This window comes from Scomber scombrus, chromosome 6 (genome assembly GCF_963691925.1).
Source record: "Scomber scombrus chromosome 6, fScoSco1.1, whole genome shotgun sequence".
Lineage (NCBI taxonomy): Eukaryota > Metazoa > Chordata > Actinopteri > Scombriformes > Scombridae > Scomber > Scomber scombrus.
Genome location: NC_084975.1, coordinates 11081819 through 11100973, shown reverse-complemented (window position 1 = coordinate 11100973; position 19155 = coordinate 11081819). Strand labels below are relative to the sequence as shown.

The following is a 19155-nucleotide window of genomic DNA, read 5'->3' as shown; positions in this document are numbered from 1 at the left end:
TAACAGATATCATTAACAATTAACAATATCATTAACAGCATCTAAAACCGGGTTTCAATCGACCTTTTGAAGTTTTATTTCTAGTTTTATTTTAAGTTTTATTTTACTGCCCCACTTTTTTGAACATGTGCTTATTAGAATTTAATTTCCTCCAGATCTCAGGTTTTGCACTGCAGTTGAAAGTATCAGTACTTTAATATTAGTTCAGTAATCTTCATTATCCTGGGGTCTGTGTGCTGTAGATTTATCAGAAATTCAATTTCAAACTCTTCAACTGTCTGTCATTCATTTACTCTTTAATTTTATGCTTGCTTCACTTTAACTTGGCCCACAGTCACATCAAGTTTGATTTGCATCATTGCAGTCCTCTAAAGAGACAGATGAGGGCGTCAGAGACCCTTAACTCACTGTGGCTGGTGGTGCCAAAAGGAGCGGTGATGGAGGATGCTCTTAACATGACTGCTTCAGTAATTGGCAGGTGAGTAAAATGGATGATAAGCACTGTCAGAAAAAGGGAACACATAAGGCTCGGGGATGAACAGCTGCAATGAGAAACCAGTGCAGGAAAACCATGAAAACGACTATGCTGGTCTGTACACATTTTAGATCATGCTGCCACAGATGATACCACAACTGTATTATTTTCATGTGAATGTCCAAAATATAGCTAGTGTAAGCTGTTGAAGGTTTTCAGCTAAATATATGAAGAAGAAACTACGTGTACAATTTCATTTTGGCCTGTCGTCTGTATATTTTGTAAAACAACCACCGGCACATGGAGACCATTACTCTGAATGATTGGTCCTGCTGGAAAGAGCTCCTAAACTGAGAGTATAAAGCTTTCCCCCCTGGACATGCACAGCAATGATGAACTGCAAGGCCCCTTTGCTTGAATGAGGGTCCTCTACTGGAAGGCACTATATGATATAGGAGTATAAAGTCAATTTAGAGCTGCTCTTATTAAGAGGCCACTTAACATTGTACCCTGGAAAAAAATACCAATGGAGTTTACAGAAGCTATAACATTTTATGGAAATCGAAGTGGACAGATCTATTTTCATTTCTGTGACACTGACTCATCACTGACAATTTCTCAGTGATTTGCAAAGAAAATGGAGACTCGGAAGACCTGAATAAGACAAGATAATGAAGAACAGACAGCTGGATTCTTGGTTGAAACATGGCTAATGAGGGGTGGGACTGTCTTTGGGTTTGGTCCCATATGTACATCATATAGGGGATGATGCAGGACCACCATGTTAGAAGAAATGATGAGTTTGCTTGTCTCGGGAAGCCTTTGGTATATTCATATTCTCACTAAATGGTTCCCTTATAATCCTCCCAGGCTCATAAATAGCACAACTGGTCGAGTAATGGAAACCTGCCTAATGTCTAGGTCTTGCCGGGATAATTAACTGAGAAAAGAATTGAGTTGAATTTCATTGTGCATTCAAGGTAATGCTCTCACTCTCTAAACTGTGTTTCAAAGAGAACCATCATCACTGCCTCTTTCAAAAATCTCATCTCTTAGCTAGGGCAAAGCGAGAGGGACACTGAGCCATGATAATTTTCATTTTCTTTTATATTTGAATGACTATCCCCTGTGTCTTTTGATGATGTGAGAAATCTTTTAATGTGCCAAAAGCAAGTAGCGATTGTTCAGGGCTAGAACCAGTTACTGTTTAAATCAATGATCATTTTTTAGTGCACTAATCACTCAGACAACCCCAGGCCCCTCTAATCAGAATGTAGATATAATAAAAGAGCTCCTTAGACAAGATGTGGCCCTGAAGTTGCACATTTTGTTTCTATCAAAACAACAGGCCATGCATTAATCATGAAATTATTTTTGGCTTTTTCCTTCAAAGTGGTTGCTGTTGTTCTCATTTTATATACTTAGTGAGTCTTTCCATGAACAAAGCTCAGCTTTATTAGATGTGACAACCTAAGTAAGAAGGCTAAAGAGACACTCTGTAATGAGATGGTTTTGTTTTGTTGCTGTTCTGTGCAAAATGGACATTTTAAAAACCACTTACAAGCTCCACCACATGATTACTGGTGAAGGTAAATTTTGAACCTGGTTGCACACGTTGTTCCATAATTAATATCTCTATTAATATACTGTTATGGTTGCTACAGCTCAGCTTAAATACTACAGTAGGTGGTAGAAACCTTAAGGGAATCACAGATCAAATCTAATTAGCCGTACCTAATACATGAGGGAAATGTCTTTATATTTATCCAGCTCCTCTAACTGCTTTTTGCCTTCGGGTTTTGATGAGGGGAAATGTCCCGAGGGGCCCGTATGCGCAGGAACACTACAATAAATGGCACTACAGAGCTGCTGCTCCAGTCAATGTCACGTAGCTTCCAGAAATGGCTCTTTGCAGCTCTTCCAGGGGAACATGTGGGGTAGGGTTGCCATAAATGTTCACTTTAAATGTTCACAGATGAATAGTAACCACAGAGCGGGATGCTTAGTCATCCATTTTAATTGTCCTGTCATTCTTTAATAAACCTGCCTGCTTCAGACAATTATTTCATTGACTTCTGCTGAACAGTCTATTTTAAACACTCTACTTACTCTGTGGTAGTGCCAAATCCTCTTCAAACTGTTCCATTAACACACATTTCCCGTTTCTTAAACCTGCTTTGCCTGTAAAAATAATGACATGCAACTCACAGAACATCAGAACATACAAGTAACATTGTGGGACCTTGACCTCCTCAATCTCATGATCCCTTGTCACTGAGAGCACTGAAGCAAAGGTTTAGCATTTTAAGCACTAGAAGGCAACAACCTTTGACTTCAGAGGCTACGTCTGCTTCTGTTTGAGTGAAAGGAATGGATTTGCTCAATTATTCATGAAGCTTGTTCAATGTTCATTGGATGCTGTCTACAGTGAGATTTTTTTTTTCTCAATGCCCCCCAGCTCTCGGTTATCTATTGGAGAAGAAGGATGATGAAACTGTCTCATGATTACACTTTTTTTTTTTTTTTTTAATGCATCACATCTTTGTTGTTTTTAGAGAATGCTGGTGTTTTCATCTCAGGAGATAACTTCTGCAACCCTCAAGTAAACTATCCCTCATACTCTGGCATGGCCCCCGTGATTGAATTAGCCTTTGCTACAGCTATCTCCCATGCTGGCAGTCATGGCGATTTTCACCATGTGAGACAACATGATAAAAGACAGGATTTGATTTGCATTCATGAAGCACTTAGGTAGTTCAAAGAGAAGTTGCAGAGCGGAACAGAGAACAGAGATGGTTCAGACAGTGTCCTTTTTTTTTATGTCACAATTTCAAACCAAATGACAACACCAGTGATGCTGCACGAAGTCATTTCCCATCTGTAGGCACCCTGTCATAATTTGTTCCAAGGTTATTCTAGTTCACATATTTTTTTAAATATCCTTCCCGCCTCAGGTCAGAGATGGCAAGAACACCAGTGAGTGTGGGATGGCTCTGGTGACACAGCCCACAGTTTGTGCCACGTAAAAGAATACAGTGAGCAACCAATATGAGCTCTGTGCTCCAGCTGCAGGCTGCGATTCAAAATTGTCTGGGGGCTCAGTAACAGTTACCAGAGTTATTGCCTTAAAAGAACAGTTTACTGCAGAGAGTGGATTCGACTAAAATTGCAGTGATGGATTGTGGCTTAAAATTGATAAGGATCTTTCAGCTGGAGCTTTGATGAATTTTCAAACTGAATACAGACGTAGCCTATATATGAGCAGAGGGCTATTGCGTTGCATTGAATTAGAGCACATATCCAGCATAACATCACACCCCCAGGGCATATGAATATTGATCCGTGCTAGTCTAAAGTAAAGGTTGACATGATAAGGGAGACAAGCTCAATAGAGCCTACAGCCTTGCTCTCTTATCCCATTATTTCCTTATCTTTTTGACAGTTCAGAGCTCTCCAGTCCATGTAATATTCAGTCTCCTGACTTGTCACATAGGAAGAGGTGAGGGAAATTGAAAGTGTGCAGTCCGTGGGAATTAGCAGTAGCCACCTACAGATTAAGTTTAGAGTGCTTTGGTTGCTTGGCACGCCTGCAGAGTGGGAAGGGAGAGGAAGAGCAATCAGGGTGACGATGTTAATTCTAAACTCTGGTGTGCATGTAACACTAGCTGCACAGACATATGGAGCTACTCAGTGGGGGCTTTCTCAAACTATCATGTTTTACACAGCCTAAAAGCCCAGCTCATAGGACTTAGCGTTTATATTGATGCATTTTTATATATATATTTGTTTTTAGTTTTTTGAGCTTTAAATTAAACCTGTGATTGTTTGAACGTGATTGCAAAAAAGGGTCATCATAGGAACTGTAACCCAAAGATTTTGTGAACAGAAGGTCGTGGGTTCGGTTCAGGCTGGGAGATAGTGAGTGGACAGAGTGAATTTGTAACGCCTCCCTCAACTATACTGTATTCTTGAGCCTCTAACTACTTGAGCCAGTATTGGGAGACTAGGTTGGTTGGTTTTCAAATGGAGCAGCGCTGGGGGAAAAAGGAACATATGCGCTCACTCGACTTTCTCTAGACAGGAGGGATGAGTGATTTTCTCTCCATCAACACTTCTTTATGCTGAGAGCGGATTTGTTGCAGACGGTGTCAAACAGCTGGAAATGCTCTTGCTGCGTTTGCACAAGCTCAGCTGGCGTGGAGAGGTTTGAGGCGGGAACCCTTTCTGACCATCACACAGGGTGGGGTTCACCGAGGAGCTTTGTCCCCGTGCGCCGCCACGCCCCCTCGCTTGGCGCTGTCCGGTGCTGTGGTGCTGAACGCTGGGTACGAATACATCCAACTGCCTGCAGCGCTGTGGACTGCCTGCACGCAGCCGTGCTGCATGGAGCCAAGAGACGGATCTCCCAGGATGAAAAAGCTTAAAGTTCAGAGGTGTCTCCTAGAAGGATCATATCGTGGATAACTATGAGGGAAATGTTTCTCAAGTGTTTCTCTTTTCTTTTTTAATGATTTTCTATCAAACCCCCTGAGTCGCTTGGAGGTACATAACTTGCCACCAACATGATTTGGGGTGTTTTGTTATGCTGCCTTCTCAAACCGGCTGCTGGATATCAAACACAGGAGCGATTGCCTTTTTTTCACGGGCATATTTTTGAGAACTCACCGACGGCTTCCAAAGTAAACGGACTGAGCATTCCGGTGAAGCGCATCAACGCGCAAAAATGGTGCCCAGTCTCTGGGATGCACTTCAAACTGTACGGAAACGGCAGCGAAGATTTCCACGTTTTCTTCCACCACAAGCGGGGGAATATATTGCTAAAAACTTCCAGGGTTTTAGACAGAGAAGCTCGCTCAGAATACCTGCTGAGCGTCGGTCTGTGTTGCCAGCCCCTACTGTCGGAGTCCGTCGTTTTCGAGGTTGCGTTTGCAAAAGTGGACGTTTTGGACACCAACGATCACGAACCCACTTTTCGCAGTGCAGACACCGTCCACATAACTTTAGATGACACCACAGCTCTCCGTAGTGTGGTTTACAGGCTAGAGGCTGTTGACGCAGATAGCGGCAAGAACGCAGAGTTGACATACATTTCACACCCCAAAAATGGCAGTTTCTATGTTGTCCCGAAAACAGGCGAAGTTTTGCTGGTTGACTCTATCCTGGGGCTCCCGTCTGAAGTCACATTCTGTATTTTTGCTAGAGACCACGGGTGGCCCCCTCTTACCAGTAAAGGTGTAGTGGTTACGTTTGCTCCACAGCGGTGGGCAACGCGTCCTGCTGAATCAGCGGGGTCAGGAAGGGCAGGTCGGTCACCGAGGGCACTCCTTGACCCTGACACCCCGGTCTCCCTCAACGTGTCTGAAGATGCCAGCATTGGCTCGGTCATAACGAGCCTGAGTCTCACCAGGTTTCAGTCGGCAGCCTACGAGTTGATTTACCCGGAGTCAGAAAGCTCTCCAGTCACCGTGGGGCGCGACAGTGGAGATATCACGATAACCAGGAGGCTGGATAGGGAGACAGAGCCTTTCCTGGAGCTCACTGTTAAGATTCAGGACAAACGAGGTGTGTTCAGTATTCCACTATTAATCCGCACTTAAGTTAGGTCATAACCCCCCCCCCCCCCAAACTTCCCCCTCACCATCCTTTCCCTGGGAATTATTTGCATTGTGGTGTTAATGCCCTATTTTAATGGAGTGCTGCACATTACATGCACATGGTAAAACTGTGCCGCCATCTGGACACCTCACCCTTCATCAGTGGAGCGGCCTGACAGGCCTGTCATATCCATCACAGCCATACAGGGCTGTCAATATAGCTGCAGCATAGACTCATTCCACAGGTGTGCCTCATACCATCCATCCACATACCTGACATATGAGCTTATACAATGCAACACCCAGTGGTATGATTTCCATTTACTCTGATATTTGTCCGGTGTATTAATGATGTGTGTGATTTGTTTCAATTATGGATGCTACGCATTCATTTGTAGCAGGTAGAGGATGGGTTTTTCACTATATGTTGGAGTATTTATGTATGAGTCTTTGTGAACTGGATGAATTATGTCCTTGATTGACATAGTTTGTGACTGTGAAGTTGTTTTCAGAGCTAATCCTTGCAGAGTGGCAAACCACTGCGACCCTCTCCCTCTCATCTGCTGGCATTACCCCTCTAATCCTCCTCTCATTCACTCTCTAGTCCCAGGGATTTGAGGTACCGCTGCCACAGTCAGGCAACCTCTCGAATTCTTGCAGGAAAGGTGAAACTCATATGTAGCCGTTATTCAAGTTTTGTTTTGCTGCTGCAAGAGTTAGATCTTAAGCTAAAAACAAGAAGTAAAAAATAAAACAATAAAACAAAAACAAGGAATCAAAATGCTTTATCATAGAGCTACACGGTGTGCAGTGCTTTCATTTGAATTGCCATGCTGTTTCATAGCACAGCATGATCTAGATTGTAATAGCATGCCTGATTGGGACACATTCTTATAAAAGGGGTGTCTTTAAGTTTTTCAGAGAGAGAGCAAAAATAGTCAGATTCCTGACTTTTTGTCTTCACAGATGTGTAACAGAAATAAGCCGCTCTAGCCTGACAGATATTCAGATACTTTCCTCCATTTTACCTCTCTCACCTGTGAAACTCTCCTCTACTGATCAAAGCCGTGGCGTGTCCTTTATCCTGTGACTACAGCTTTCCAGACAGAATCCTGACAGGAGTCTAGGAGGACAGGCCTTTCTTCTGCTTGTCTCATTCCCAATCCTTGCATTCACAGCTCTCTGAGCGAAGGAGTCCATTTTAGCAGTTTAAAAAAAATATCATTTTTTATTTTTAGAGATTTAACCTAATCCCTCACGTGAATTCTCTCCCTATTGTTGCATTTTAGCTTGGTCTGTTTTATAGATGAAGGAAGGAGCTCACAGACATGTGCTTTGTTTGCCTGCATCTATCTTTGTAGGTGTTTGTTTGTGAGAGTATGCAGTCATGCTCAAACTGACTATAATAACAACTGTTTTAATAAGGCCCCATGTGTTGCATCGTCTCAACTTATTTTTCTCAGTAGAGCTGTCCGTGGCGCTGACAATCATCTGCTGAATGCTAAACAGAAAGCACTAGTTTATCAACAGTTCAACGAATGTTCATTTCAGCAACATTTCATACATGCCAACCTTACAAGTATTTACAACATTATTCAAATAAAAGGGGTGGACAAAATAACAGGTACACTCGAACACAATCCAGTGCAGCAGCATGAAAAAGCCATGGCCTCAAAAAGCCGTGCCAGAGCTGATGTGAAGCCTCTATGAATGTAATAAGGACACAGAATTTCCTTTGCCTTTGTAAACATTTATAAAGGTACAGGTACAGGCTCTTATTGCAACATAGCACTTATGATTCTATTTATTTAGTTTTCCTTTTATTTTGTCCACACTACACATAGCAAGCCTGTAATTTTCATTCTAACACAGATGTACCATTACTGAAGAAATGTTACCCAAACTACATTGTTAATTCTGCTACCTCTATTACTATCATTAGCCTAATGCCAGCTCTTCTAGCCTGCATGTAAATGTGTGCATTTGTGATTGTTTTTCTGTTAACAGGCATCGCTGCTTGATGTTTGCTCTCCTGGATGATTTCAGGAGTGCACACGCATCTGCCACAGTGTCTGTGTTGAAAAAAGTATATGTGGTTATTAACTGGTGAATACAGATTTTCCAAACACGTGGCGAATATATTCATTAACTGGTTAATGTGGGCATAAAATGCTAATCATAGTGGTGCAAGGCTTTCTTATGTTAATAAGTTTGCTGTGGGTTCAGTATTATGATTAGAGCCATCAGAAGAGCTGCTATTTGTGCTGTTCAAATGAAGATTAAAAAGTCTAGTTTGATACTTAGATATCTAAGATAAATTATTCTGGCACACTGCAGATAAGGGGGAGATGGAACAGCAGCTCTGGATTACTCTCAGCATGGGGCCCATACTCATTGACATACTTACCTGGGAGAAAATGTACTTACCAGAAACTCATCCTCCATCCTCCCCATGGCTCTGAGACGTGACATGTTTGAACACTGAGCCGCCGTTGTATTCTGTTGCATTAATCAAAAACAATGTTACAAGGTTCTATTTCAGTGTTGCACTACATTAAAATGTTTTACCAACATGAAATGGGAATGATTGTAACCACTAAACGTTTGTCATCCATCCATAAAAACACATACACCAAAATATGGTTGCTCTCAGAATATGATTAAAATAATTCACCATGACTCTCATTTCTGCTGCTGCTGTTCCTCCTGATTTCCAGATCTGATACAATTAGTCATCCTTGTGATTGGCATTTTCTGTTGAAATGTTTCCGTTAAAGCACACATGCAACATACATGACTGCTCAGTGGGAGCGATTACAGTGTTTAACCAATGTGGGATAATTCCTGGAGAGAATAATGGCATACTCTTGCTCATTTCTGAAGTAATATTCTTATATTACATATTATTATCACGGTGCTTTGATTCATTACGCTGCTTACTTTTTAATTACACGTTCAAAATAAGGAATTACTTAGTTTTTCGCAAAAACAAACAAGCATTTTTACTTTGTTCCTCTTCTTCGTAATTATACTTTGTTCGAAACTTTCTTTAACTTAATAGGAACATTAGGTTGTATAACTCAGGATCAGGGTATTTTTAGAGAATTGTGCTTATTTAGAGATCATGATAAATTTTTGAGGGGTTAAGATCTAATGAGCACTTCACTGCATAAGCATAGTTGTTTCAGTGGCAGGATTTCTGGATCCCCTGACAAGCTGTGACACTAGTCCTCCTACTCTGATGCATCAGATTTAGTACAGCATTAGCTTGTTTGTCTAAAGAGCCTGTTCTTGCTCAAGGCCCCATGAAAGCATTCCTCAGTTCTCCTTATCTCGATCCCCTGCCAACGTTGGGGAAATATTTAAGTTCTAAAATATATTCAGTACACCAAAAATCCCTGGAGAAAACAAAGATGTTATATTTTTCTGACATAGCCTCTTTGTGTATAAAACCAGCAGCATAAGAAAAAAAAGGTAAAAGCAATAGAAGTAGGCCATGACTCATGACTCACAGAAACTGGTTATGTGGTGTTGTTTTGAGGAGAGGGAGTGAGGGACCTCTACATTTCTTCCTGTAAAGGATGTTACTGGCCCACAGAGGACGTCAGTTTAGATTTGTATTGGTTGGGAATTTTTGCTTTTGGTTGTCCCACCCGAAGAATCCTTTTCTTTGCACCTGAGTAGGAATCTGTTAATGGTATTTGACGGGTTGGAGGAGTATTGAACAAGTGCTGCATTCCTTTGTGAGTTGGAGTGGGGTTATTGGAGTGGTTTCTCCCTCTCCTTTAGGTATCTGTGGGCAGGATGGCATTCAGCTCGTGGTAATCACCTTGACTCTGCCTGTTTTGTCAGAACCTTCTTCAGCTCTCTCTCTTTCTGTCTCTCTCTCTGTCCCTCTCCTTCTTCCCTTTTCTGTCTCATAGTCAGCATCTCGCCTCATGCTGTCTTTAATCCAATTTCTCCTTTCCTACTCGTTTTTTTTTCTCCCCACTATATTTGCATATTCCCCTTGTGATGTGAAATGAATTGAGAAAGAGACCGGATCTCATTTTTGTTTGTAATTTGTGACTGTGGGGCTGTTTGTTTAAGTAGAAAACAATTTCACAAAAAGCTGTCTGCATTTATTCAATTAAGTTTAAAAAAAAGCCTGTGGTAATAATGCTTTATTTTCTGTGTGATTGTGAGCACGCGTGCGCTTGCAAGTGCATATACATGATGTAATGTTCTTTTATCCACGTCTAATTGTGCAATTTTACTCAAGTCTGTGTGTGTGGCAAATGTTATGATTGTCCTTTCAGTATCCAGATTCCCCTGCAGCAGAGATTCTCAGATTTGTTGCTTCTGACGACATGCTGTGAAGCTCTAACATGCCTGCAGCATTTGATTTCTACTCTGTAGTTTCTCAGATATCAATGGATGTGTTTAAGCAACATCCCTGCAGTCCTCTCTTCTCGACAGTCCTAGCATGTATTTGACGCCATGCAGGAGGGAAGGGAGGTGTACGTGTCACAGTATTATTTTTTTAAACTTGAGATTAAGCAGACTACATGGGCAGGGAGGAAAAAGGAAAGCTCTCTTGTACATGTAGGAGAGATATTTGAAGTGGATGCAACTCACTACTATTAGGGGCACAAAAAGGTCAGGATTAGCTGTATTGCTGAAGGCATAGCCACAGAACGTGACTTTAAGATCAAAAAGGTGAAGAAATGAGGCAAAGGTGGGAAATCTGAGGTGGAAGGAGAAAGACAAGGAGGAATAGAGGGAGAAAGAGTTGGAAGGGGTGTGGAAAAGCATGTTTGCGCATGATTGTTTTTTTTCTGCGTTCCTATAAGCTTTGCTGAAGATAAGGAAAGGGCAGCCAGATCAGAGGGAGGCAGTTGTATACTGCTGATGAGAGGTCAGCTTGGCAAAACATAATTGTCAGATGGTTAGAGGGCTGAAGTGAGAAACTGTTGGGGTGGCAGGAGGGGAATGAGGTGTGCATGTACTCTAGCCTGTAGTGCAGAGTGGTTGGCTACAGGGCACATGGGATGGGAAAAAAATATAGTACTGTACTGCATCAAAAAGGGCAGAGTGTGCTTGTATTTGTCTGAAAATTGTTCGGGGGCAAATGGAGGGAAGACATGAAGAAAAGTGTGACCTGCCCTTTGGAATGGCGTGAAGAGAGAAACAAAAGATAGAGAGATACAGAGGCAGAATATTATGTGTTGCTCTGCTCTCTTTTTCCCAAATTTGAAGTCAGTATGGCTCGCTGTGCCGAGCTTACTTGAATCTTTTTTTTATTTTTTATGTGAGGTACCAATCAGGCTAGACACTCTCAAACTAGTCCTCCAAATTAAACGACAAAATAACAATTGACCTTCACAACAATGCACACGTGCTTCTTCTGGTGTGACGCCCACTCACTTGTCTTTGCCTTCAAAACATTAAAAAAATCACTATAAAATAAAACAGTTTTCTTATCTGACACCATGGTCAAGGCACAAAAACCAATGGTGACTCTTGTTGGTAGGAATCAAGGAGCAAACAACAGTCTTCAGTGTCAGTCTGACATTTTATTGACCTGTTCATCCACCATGACTACTTACCTGCACAGGATTTTTTTTGTGTCCAGGTGTGGCAGCTGGCTGAAAACTGAGTCTTGTGTTTGAGTGGCATTAATGACAAAAGAAGAAACACTAAATTGTATTATGACAATGACAGAAATTGCACTTAATGTTCACGTCTGGCCAATACCCGATCTGCTTAATAAGGTCAGTATTGACCTGATACCACTTGGTGGATCCGATCGGTACATCCGTACTTCCAGAACAACTATAGAAGATGAAGGAAGAGAAAGTATTTGTGTGTGCATGTGTGTGCGCATGTGTGTGTGCTTATGTTAGAGCACGATAAGTTGAGTTCAGTGTCAAAAAACATAATTATAGAACCGAAGACGTGGAATGAGTGAGTACATATATGCTGCTCTGTTTGCACCAGCAGTGATCTCATTACTGCAGAATCTTCAACATCAGACTCACATAAACAATTTTGCAACTTTGTGTATGAGGTGTAGGGAGAGCTTTGAGTGCTGCACATAACACATTGCTGGGAGGACAGGGAGGACAGGGAGGACAGGGAGTTTTTATCTGGCCAAGGGTCTGCATTATTGATGCCCATTACCACAGACATTGTCAACTCCAGACATTGCACGGAGGCAGGCGCTGTCAGGTAAATGTCTTGCTGACCTCAAATGGCACAGATTCCCAGAATGCCACCGTGCAACTTGGTATCTATCTGTGTGATGAATGAGCTTGCACTTGCACATTGTACGAGGAGCTTATCACCGACTGAGGTTTTGTTTTTATTAAATCTAATCCATGATGCACTGCCACCAGCATATTGGGAAACAAATGTTTTGAGTTTAAATGTTTTGTTGATATGAATTTCATTTTCTGCCAGTGTTTGTGCTGTGATTGCTTCAATTTGGAATGCTTTGTAATGAACACAGCGGCAGAGTTTATTTCATTGGATGAATGTCCCCTTCACACCTGCCATTTACCCTGTTCATCTAAAACTTTTGTTTTGGCTCCACCTTTGCATGCTGGATAGCCTCTCTGTGGCATTTCCCCAGAGAGCTGAATTGATTTTGTGCTATTGATTAACCAGGAGCTGTTTTGCTCCTAGTCACAAAACATCACTTTAAACAACAATTTATATGTCGCCGAATAGGCTGTGACAGACTGTTGCTGATAGTTTACAAACTCACGGAGAGGTAGGTGTGTGATTGAGTTGAGGGGCTGATAGAACTGTCCTGAAGCACTCTAATGAATCAGGATTTCAGACAAGCCTGCCTATAGGCTGGAATGAGTAAGGGAAGATTGGAGCCTGCACCGGGATATGCTGTGGGAATTCAGTGCTTGTCCTTATTTGTCTATTTGGGCTTGAATTTCTCAACCTTTTTGCACCCAAAGGTCCAATTAACTGAGCATAACAATGGTTGCAGCTCTGCTCTCGTTGGCCCAAGAAGGCACTGATAAACACACAGGACACAGACAACTTTGAAATCTTTGCCGGGTGAACTGTGAACAAGGAGATTTTTAATGCAGGGAAAAAGATCAGATGGTTGTACAAGTTGCCTAGTGAGATGTTCTGACATGTCATGAACTTTGCTTCTGAATAAAGCGCACAATTTGCAGAAATTGTAGTAATTGCGTGACACCAATTTGCACAGAGAGGGTGTGGCTTTGGTTGAAAAGATGAAAATAACTGCCATTGCAAAAAGAGATGGTAGAATGAAGAAAATGACTTTTGCTAAATTTTAGTCTGACTGGCGATCAAAAGGACTATGTAGAAGGCAAGGGAATTGTAGCTCAGATCAGAGAGAACAGAGAGAAAGTCTACTACTCCATCACCACCAGAGGAGGGCTGATTACAGTAGCAGGTGTCTTTGATGCAGAGAAAAGTGCCTCTTAGGCCTGATGAGCAGCATCTATGAGAGACCATGGGCTACATGGGCTATTGTATGCATATTTCCAAATGTTACTGTCCAATGTACTTTCAATGTGTGTGTGGGAGAGTGGCTGATGTAGAGACAGATATGCAAACAGAGGATCTAATCTCCACAAAGGACGATGTACAAAAGACCATTTTTGTTTGTTTTGTGAGCTGGCTTTAGACTCTTGATCGTATGCTTTTGTTATGTTCTTCCCATCTGTATTTAGACATTTCTGTTATGCGTGTTCCAAACTTGGCTGATGTCTGTGTGTGCATGTGGAGCACGTGTGTGAGCGTTTCTTGCTTTAACCACGTTCCAAGTACCAATTTGTGTCTGTTCTCAGTGGAACCAGTGAACGTGCATGGCTTTCTTTCTATCTTTCACTCTGCCTCGACAGTGTAGGGCTTAATTCCGTGGACTAATCAGACCATATGGTCTCTACAGTCTTATGATGTGCTGAGAAGGATAGGATGGGGATGCTGCTGTGTCGTTAACAGTGCCAGCCTTGCCGTGGAAACACATAGATATGCACTACTGCCACACATTAAGGATCAAGACCTGGAACTGTGAGCACAGAGTTTGCTGCAGCCCTCATTAGATCTTTTTACTCAAAATGAAACAAAGGAAATAAAAAGAAATGGTGCAGGGACAGTGAGAATTTAAAATGTTGGTGTCTTCTACAAAGTGTGGACTGTATATCTGTTTCTGTTTAGACTCTGTCTCCAGTTTTGCATGCCATTTTTCACAAGTTATCGACTCATAATTACTGCTGCCCTTTCTGCCACAGCGCTGCAGCTGCTATTTAATCGAGTAATTTCAATAATTAATTGTGTGAATATGCGTTAACTTGATTTGATGGATATCTCTGACTGAGAAATGGCTGCGTCTTTCAAACACGAAATTGAAGATCTGTCCCTAAATGTTTAGTTAGCCCATGAATAATCATGCATTCAAAGTTACAAATGAGTCACTCAGCTTGTCCTAATATTTGAACTGAGTTTGAGATCACCATATATTTATACTACATTTTACAGATTGAGATTACTTGTTCATGTTCATATGAATGTGAACCTTCCCATCGGATGGCATTAAAGTTGATTACAATCGTACTTACCTACATATGGTATATATAATCATCGATTCATTGCTAAGGCAGCTCTGATACCAGATATTGTGATAAATCATGATGAGGTAGGGGAACTTAATACTTGCTTTCTCCCGCACACAGTGGGTGATAAACATTGATCTTGTTTAATCTTGCTGGCCTGCTGCTAATGACGGGAGATGATGGTCCACACAGGACAGACTGCTCACTGGATTAGATATCTAAATGAGGACTTTATCCTCATCCTCTCTTCCTCTTCCCCCATTTCCAATAAGCCAAACCACAGTCACATGCTGATTTACACCATAATGCATGTGACTAGTGCAGTGTGTGGCATGCTTTGTGCATGTGTATGTGTACATGTGATGCAGACAATGGACAAACCATGTCCATGTGTGGTTAGTCAGTATGCATTCATGCAAGCATTTGGCATTTACATGGAAGGGACACTGTCAGAGCTGGAGTCCACGCTCAAACTGCTGCTCCATACTAATCTGCTGTACTTCCACAGCAAAACATTTATAATGTTCAACACATTATTGTACTTTTGCACAATAACAGACAATGATAGGGTGTTCCCAGAATACCTCCCTCTCTGGTATACTAAACAAACAAAGACCCAGGTTCTGGTTTCAGTGATAGATTAATGCTGTCTCACCCATACACTGTGGCTTGTTTTCCCATTAAACCTGTGCAGCTCCCTCTGTTGCTTCTGCCTGGCCCTGGTCTTGGTGTGTGTGTGTGTGTGTGTGTGTGTGTGTGTGTGTGTGTGTGTGTGTGTGTGTGTGTGTGTGTGTGTGTGTGTGTTTGTTTGTGTGTGTGTGTTTGTTTGCGCAGGCATCTCTGAACGTGCATGGGCTGTGTGTTTATGTTTGTTTGCCTATAAACGTGTTTCTATAGAGAAGATATCGAAAGGGCTCCGAGGACAACCGCCATCAATCACCAACTCAGAAGGAAATGGAGAGAGGGATGGAGGATGGAAAGAGAGATAGAGTTCGCCACAGGAAGCAGCATCTGGAGAAAAGAGGAGAGGGAGAGACAGGAATAGTGGATGAATGGATGGAGCAGTCTGGGCTGGCTCTGATTGAGCTGGGTAGTGTAGTTTATATCCTTTAGAGATAAGGCCGGGGAGCACTGCTCAGCAGCTTCCTCCCCCTGTAGCTTGAACTGAGCTTGATAATAAGAAACTGTGAATGGGGCAAATTGAATTAATGCCGCGGCACACCATAAAAGCCCTAACTATAATGCATTTTAAAATCCTATAATGAGCAGAGAGCTAAAATAATTTCACACTCCAGTGAAGAAGATGGGCCCCTAACAGATTTTGGGCCTGGCTGACACTGCCAAGGCTTTTGTCATTTAATGTGACTCTAGGTGCTATGTCGAAATGATACTTACTCTTACTTCCTGGGGTACAGCAGCGTGAGGCAAAGTTAGCGACAAACCATTCACATTCCCGCAACACGTACAAAGATTAATCAGAGCAGGGAGCGGCTGCTTGCCTGCTGATGTCTCGCTTGGGTCAGTTTTACAGTCTCGGGGTAAAACAGAGTTGTAGAGAGGGCACATCTGCCATGAAAGTACTCCCTCATTACTCTCCATTAACAGCCCATTCAGTGATGGCAACAGCAGTAGGAGTTGGACCCTATCCCGCTTGTGTCCAAGCACACACATGATTGTACTCTCACACACACACAGACACACACAGACACACATGTACTTTTCCACGCACAGAAACACACAAAGTATTTTTCACTGTTTTCTGCCTTCACATGCTCTCAGCTTTCCCATCCTAATCATTAGAGTCACACCGTCATAAAGCTGAAATTACCTCTCCATCATCAAACCAGGGAGGAGAGAGAAAGATAGTTCTCTGACACACACTAACAGTAACAGACGGGTGCTGATAGAGACTAATGACCAAATGAAAGCCTCTGTATGAGCAGTGCACCTTCCTGGCTGGAATGGAAGAGAGCAGCATGGTATCAACTGCTATTTCCTCTTCTCTTATCTTCTCTACCTTCATGAACATCAAACCTTACTGTGCTCACTATTCCTCAAGGATTTTTTTTCCTTCTTTTTCTGGAGCTGCATTGGGTTTCTTCGAACTGCACTTTCTTCTTAACCCCAGGCAAGTGTGAGCTGAAGGGTGCATCTCACTCATCTGCTTTCTATCAGAAACACACACACATATACAGGTACTGTTACACATCAGTACACAAACAACACACACTTAAAAGTATGCCACACTGACATCACACGTGAAAGCCAACAAGCGCACTTGGATGCACGACATAATTCAATAAAACTTCAATACCAAACAAACGCTTGCACACACAGTGCATATGTGTAACACACACATGCACACACATGGTATATGCAAGTGGGGAAAACATAGACATCACATGTTCCCTGCTTTTGGCAGGAAAATGAGAGTATAGAGCGAGGTGCAAAGCAGTGCAGGGAGAGGCCAAATAACAATTTATATTGGTATACCTTACATCCTCTTACTGAGAGTTAGGATGGGAATATTCCATCTTGCAGTGTCATTTAGATGAAATCTTCTCGCCACCTTTCCAAATGACTGGTTTCTGCTGTGAACTGTGCAACAGGGCGTGCACATGTGCCGTTGCGCATCCATGTCATCTGTAGTGTAGTGGGTTGGTGGGTGGAAAGGTAGGTTAGAGCACCGTGCACGGTACTGTGTAAATGCTTGAGTGCATATTATTTCTAAACACAAGTGTCTATTAGTATAGCAGCAACATTTTTCTATCACAAATTTGAGAAGGGAAAACGCACTTCACAACCAGATCTAATTATGCATGATATCACACATAGTTGTGAAGATACTTGACTGCTAATGTAGTGCTTATGTAGATTCAACCTAATAACTGGAATATTTTTTTAATTTAATTATTTCTCCCAAGTTTATTTGAGATGAAGAAATGACTCCAACACTGTCAATCATTTGTGTTCACTTTAATTTCAGTTTCTAAATTTACATCCATTTGTTTATTTTTCTCCTCCTGCCAATCAAAAGCTCCAAAAAAGCAGAAATAAAAGAGGAGCTGCTGCATGCCAGTTTTAGTTTATAGTGTTGCCTTCTGATCAATTTTAGGCCTTAAGATCTTACGCTTACAAAACAAATTGGGTGTCTACAGCCTCTGTTAGGGAGCTTTTAACTCCCAGTCTTACAAAATATCTATACAGAAAGCTCTTTTGTTCAGACTGTTTCAAAGTCTGGATAAGTATTTTCAATCAGGACCTTTAAACTTTGAAGCCACTTGCCTCAAGAAATGCAAACAACAACATTGTATATTCTTTAAGACACAATTGAAAAGCTAATTATCTTGCATTCAACAGTAAACCTGTTCCTACCCTCATTATGCTGCAGGACTAATATTGATTTTTTGGGAGCACTGGGTCCTGCTGGCTTTGATGGTGTATTTAGCATTTGCTGAGATGGTAAGTGGACTTTTAAGCCTAGTTGTTAATGTGTGTGTTGATGGTATTCTGAGGGTCTTAATTGAAAGGTGTGGGCTTCAAAAGTATTCAAGTACTATTGATAGTTTGTTCAGTCAGTTTTGTTTTTGTTTTGTTATTTTTTTTTGTTAAGTTTAATTTTGAAACTTATTACAGTGAAATGAGCACTGCTGCACTTGGAGAAGTACCAGTGTGCATTGTTGTCTACCCAGTGTCAGACGAAAATATCCATTTAATTTAAATGTCTGCACAAACAAAAGTAAGATTGGTCTTGGAGATATTGGTGGCTAGCTTGCTAGCTAAAAATATTCAACATCTAAATAAGATAATAAGAAGGGTTCTAACCCCCTGTGTCTGTGTTGGTTTGTTATTAATATTTGTCCTCTGCTGTGGCTCCAATTGTCATGAGCTGGAATGAGCGAACACCATGAAACTTGACCCAATGACTGGAAATGATGTGCATGTACTTCTCAAGAAATATGTACCCAATCGGCTAGATGGGGGCGCTGTAATTAAGGTCTAAAAATTCCGGTTTGAAAAGCAGAAACCCTACAGCATTTCAGTAATTGTGCACTCAAAGTTCTGCCATTCATTCCCCTTTCATCAAATTTGAACAAGTTGGTGTATATGTTCAGGAGATAGCACAAGGTATCTGCTGTGAGTTTAATCAGGATTTGTCAAAGGCATCTTTAGTTATGATCAAATATGTGTCAGGCCACGCTCACTTGCATCAATCAATATGATACCTCCGATTTTGGTTAATACTTGTCCCCAGAGCATGCATACCGATTTTGGTGAGATTCTGTCTAACAGGTTTTCAGATACGCATTTGTGACATTTTTGGTTCAAATGCTTTGGAAGACCTATTCCCAACCATAGACTCAAGTTAGGTACCAATATTTATGATGATAGAACACATGATTGATCAATTATGGCCAATAATTACTAAGTCTCACCCTCTGCAAAGACATTTTGGTTAACAGCGGCCATGTTTTTAGACTGATCTTGCTCATATATAGTA

At 41.6% G+C, this 19155-nt stretch overlaps 1 protein-coding gene across 1 annotated transcript in view; it reads left to right on the top strand.

Annotated features, from left to right (window-relative positions):
• The first annotated feature begins 5037 nt into the window (after nt 1–5037).
• The window catches only part of LOC133982215 (neural-cadherin-like), an 89311-nt gene continuing 75193 nt past the window's right edge, over nt 5038–19155 (top strand). The window contains exon 1 of the mRNA XM_062421171.1: nt 5038–6037. Coding sequence (XP_062277155.1) covers nt 5038–6037 — 1000 coding nt within the window. The remainder of the gene's footprint in view (nt 6038–19155) is intronic.